The sequence below is a fragment of the Triticum urartu genome, chromosome 1 (assembly GCF_003073215.2).
Source record: "Triticum urartu cultivar G1812 chromosome 1, Tu2.1, whole genome shotgun sequence".
In the NCBI taxonomy this organism is placed as follows: Eukaryota; Viridiplantae; Streptophyta; class Magnoliopsida; order Poales; family Poaceae; genus Triticum; species Triticum urartu.
The window spans coordinates 20,962,832-20,967,091 of NC_053022.1; the positions used below are offsets into that span (position 1 = coordinate 20,962,832).

Consider the following 4,260-nt stretch of genomic DNA (forward strand, 5'->3'; position numbering starts at 1 on the left):
GTTGCACCTCGATCCTTGTGGACGCTGCTGGTCTAGAGCAAGAGTCGATGAACTTTAGCCTCGAGCTCTCAATCTACGCATGCATGTTGAAGCATCTTTCTCATAGGACCCGTACCGGCTATAAGGGCATCTCCAACAGATTGTATGTTAGTCTTGTTGTTGGTAAAATGCTGACGTCATCAACCAACAAGCTATCATACAACTACTTTAATAGGTTGTATCTAAGTTATTCAATAGATGGTGAGAAAATAAATCTGATGTGCAAAGATTGTTGGTTAATCTACATAGTACAACTTTGCTCTCTCTCCATATTTATTACATGCCACATCATCACTATGTCTTAGGTGGCAAATTTACCAACAACTATCTTACAACTGTTGGAGATGCCCTAAATGCAGTGCCAATTTGTCATTTGAATAAGCACTGCCTAGAATCGATTGAGGCAACTAGCCATGTGGCACATGATGAATTAACCTATAAATCACTACTTGGCCAATTGGTAATTTGAATAGGAACCACAGCTAAACCTCCTTGTGGATGCTGCTCATCTTTAACGAGACCTACCACGACTAGCCCTTGACGGTTTAGTTTTATAGAAGAAACAACTGAGCACGCCGCGCCAAGTTCAAGACTCAAAAGCTGCTGCTCCGCTAGCCACTCGAGCGACGCTCGGTTCCTCGACGCTGCTCATTTAAAGTACCTACTAGTCCTCTAGTCGATTAACTTAGCCAGAGGCTCTCAATCTACACATGCTGAAGCATCTTCTGGCCGGCTATAAAAATGCACTGCATAGCAACACACTTTGTGCCACCATCAGCAGCTTGCCCAGCAGTCACCACCACATCCTTCACTATTCCCCTTAGCGTAGGTACTGGGATCCAAGCACGTAGTTGCAAGCAATGGCGCATCTGCGGCTCCATGGCACCATCGATGCTACCATCGTGGGGGCGGACAACCTCCATGATCGCTCGCGCCACACCGGCAAGGTCCCCGGTTTCCTTGGCAATGTATGTCTTCTTAATCTTTTCAGTTTATATCATAGTTTGAAATAGCATGCTATCTATTTTATAGTGGCACTATACCGCTTGGAGGGGCATCATGTTAAGCCGTTTAGCACTATTTAGCGGCATTTAGCATGCTATAGAGAAATTTACTGTGCTGCTTCTGGAGAGCGGTGTTTCAGAGACACGTGATGCAGGGAGCCTGGTTTATTTAAAAGATCAAAATCGCTATTTATAAAGTTCAGTTTTGCTAGAACACATCCAGAAGATGTTTTTGCTCGCGCGCACACACACATTTTATTCATCGACGAAGGGAGGAAAGAGCTGTTTGAACACGTACTAAAAGCAATTAATTCTCGTACGTAGATTGTGCAAGGTGTCCAGGAGACGACGGGTTTGGGCAAGGGCCTGCCGCGGATGTACGCGGCCATCTTCCTCGGCAGTGCATGCATCGCCCGCACGCGTACCATCAGCGTCCCTGCAGCAGGAAGCGTGCGATGGAACGAGCCGCTCCGCGCCTACTGCGCCCACCACGCTGCCGACGTCGTCATCTCCGTCATGATCGAGCAGCTCGGCCTCGACGGAGGCACGGTCCTCGGCAGCGCCTACCTGCCCTCCCGGGAGCTCCTCAGCGACAACACAACCATCGACCGCTGGTTCGACGTCCTTGGCGCCGACAGGAAGAAGCTCCCGGATGGGCCCAAGATACACCTGCAGATCAACTTCCGTGATGTCGCTGACCAGGGCCAGGCATGGGGCGGCGGCGTCGGCAGCTTCGGGGTGCCCCGCACCTTCTTCTCGCAGAGGCCCGGGTGCAGGGTCACGCTGTACCAAGACGCACACGCGTCTGAGGAGTTCGAGCCCAAGATCCAGCTCGACGGCGGCGGGCTGTACAAGCCTGGGCACTGCTGGGAGGACCTGTACGACGCCATCAGCAACGCACGGCACCTGGTGTACATCACCGGCTGGTCCGTGTTCCCCCACATCACGCTCCTGCGGGAGCGGGACGGCCAGCAGGAAACGCTCGGCGAGCTCCTGAAGCGCAAGGCCGGCGAGGGCGTGCAAGTGCTCATGCTCGTGTGGAACGACGTATCCTCCATCGATGGCTTGCTTGCCGGCCTCATGGACACGAGGGACGAGCAGACGGTCAACTACTTCGGCGGCAGCCGCGTGCAGTGCGTCCTCTGCCCGAGGAACATGTACGTCAGAGGCCACATCTTGGACGCCAAGACGGATACGTTAGTCTACAGCCACCACCAGAAGGCCATCGTCGTCGACCAGGAGCTGCCGCCTTCATCGTCGGACTCGGACTCGGACTCGGACGGGCGCCGCCATATCGTCAGCTTCCTCGGCGGCCTCGACGTGTGCCACGGACGCTACGACACGCAGTCCCACTCCCTGTTCAAGACGCTGGGCGCGGGGAAGGCGCACGGCGACGACTTCAGCCAAGTCAACTTCAACGACGAGGACGCCACGCTCGGCAAGGGCGGGCCCAGGGAGCCATGGCACGACATCCACGCCAAGGTCGAGGGCCCCGTCGCGTGGGACGTGCTCCACAACTTCGAGCAGCGGTGGAGGAAGCAAGGCGGCGACAATGAGCAGCTGGTCGACCTTGTGGCCCTCGAGGGCAAGGTCGCGCCGGCCTCGTGGGCGGTCACGCTCCCCGGCGACCAGGAGGCGTGGAGTGTGCAGCTGTTCCGGTCCATCGACAACATCGACACCGTGGGCTTCCCCGACTCCATGGAGGACGCCTTCAAGGCCGGTCTCCTCCAGGACAAGCACCGGGTGTACGAGAGGAGCATCCAGGACGCCTACATCCACGCCATACGCGCCGCCAAGAGCTTCATCTACATCGAGAACCAGTACTTCATTGGGAGCTCCTTCCAGTGGAAATCCCACGACGGCATAGATCCGGCGGACGTCCGGGCGTGCCAGCTGATCCCCAGGGAGCTCTCGCTCAAGATCGTGAGGAAGATCGAGGACGGCGAACGCTTCGCGGTCTACATCGTGGTGCCCATGTGGTCAGAAGGCTCGCCTACGGGTCGATACAGGCAGGCGATGCTGGACAACCAGAGGAGGACGATGGCGTTGATGTACGACGACATCGCGGTTGCGCTGCAGGCCAAGAGGATAGACGCCAACCCAAGGGACTACCTTACCTTCTTCTGCTTAGGGAACCGGGAGGCCAACAACCCAGAGGGTGGTGAGTACCAGCCTCCCCAACGCCCACAGGACGGGACAGACTATGCCAGGGCGCAGATGGCACGCCGGTTCATGATCTACGTTCACTCCAAGATGATGATAGGTAAGTATATCTTGATATCTGCTTGCATTCCATTGCGTTGATCCATCATATATCTTGATATAGCTAAGTATATACGTCTCGCCTTGTTCAGTTGATGACGAGTACATCATCGTCGGATCTGCCAATCTCAACGAGCGGTCCATGGCGGGGTACAGGGACACCGAGATCGCTATTGGCGCGTACCAGCCGCACCGCATCAACACCGGCGCCGAGCTCGCCAAGGGGCACGTCCATGGATTCCGGATGTCGCTGTGGCACGAACACCTCGGCAAGACGCACGACGACTTCCTCCGCCCAGGGAGCTTAGAGTGCGTGCGGAGGGTCAACAAGATGGCCGACGAGTACTGGAGCCTCTACGTAGGCGACCAGCTGCCCGAAGACCTCGCAGGCCACCTGCTCACCTACCCCGTCTCCATAGACAAGGCCGGCACGGTCTCAACGCTCACGGGATTTGAATTCTTCCCTGACACAGAGGCTCGCGTGCTTGGTGAGCCAACGGGAATAAAAGATTATTTTCTGAGCACATAGCTCCAGGTTTGCCGCTCCTAGCTTGTGTCAATCCTGACGCCTCCAGGTTTTTCCTTTTTTGCGCATCATGTCAGCTATCTTAGTTCGAATTTAGCTTATTTTTCTACAAATATTTTCCTTTTTTTGTTATGTGTCGGCTCATTTTCTCAAAGATGCTTATATAAGTAGGGTGTGTGCGCAAATTGGAATAAAAGATTATTTTCTGAGCACATAGATCCAGGTTTGCTGCTCCTAACTTGTGTTGATTAATCTTGGCACCTCAGCTTTTTTTCGCATCGTGTCAATTATCTTAGTTAGAATTGAGTTCATTTTGCTATAACTAGTTTCTATTTTTTTTATGTGTCGACTCGGTCTCTCGAAGGTGCTCATAGTCGTAGGGTGCACGTGCGCGTTCATATGAATGAGTATATATGTGTATGTATGAGT

General features: G+C 54.1%; 1 protein-coding gene across 1 annotated transcript; it reads left to right on the top strand.

The window, feature by feature from the left end:
• The first annotated feature begins 743 nt into the window (after positions 1–743).
• LOC125543829 (phospholipase D alpha 2-like) lies at positions 744–4,047 on the top strand. The gene is made up of 3 exons (XM_048707317.1): positions 744–1,007; positions 1,368–3,306; positions 3,398–4,047. Exons 1-3 carry the CDS (start codon positions 900–902, stop codon positions 3,832–3,834), a joined length of 2,484 nt encoding a protein of 827 aa, XP_048563274.1. The 5' UTR covers positions 744–899; the 3' UTR covers positions 3,835–4,047.
• The last annotated feature ends 213 nt before the right edge of the window (positions 4,048–4,260 follow it).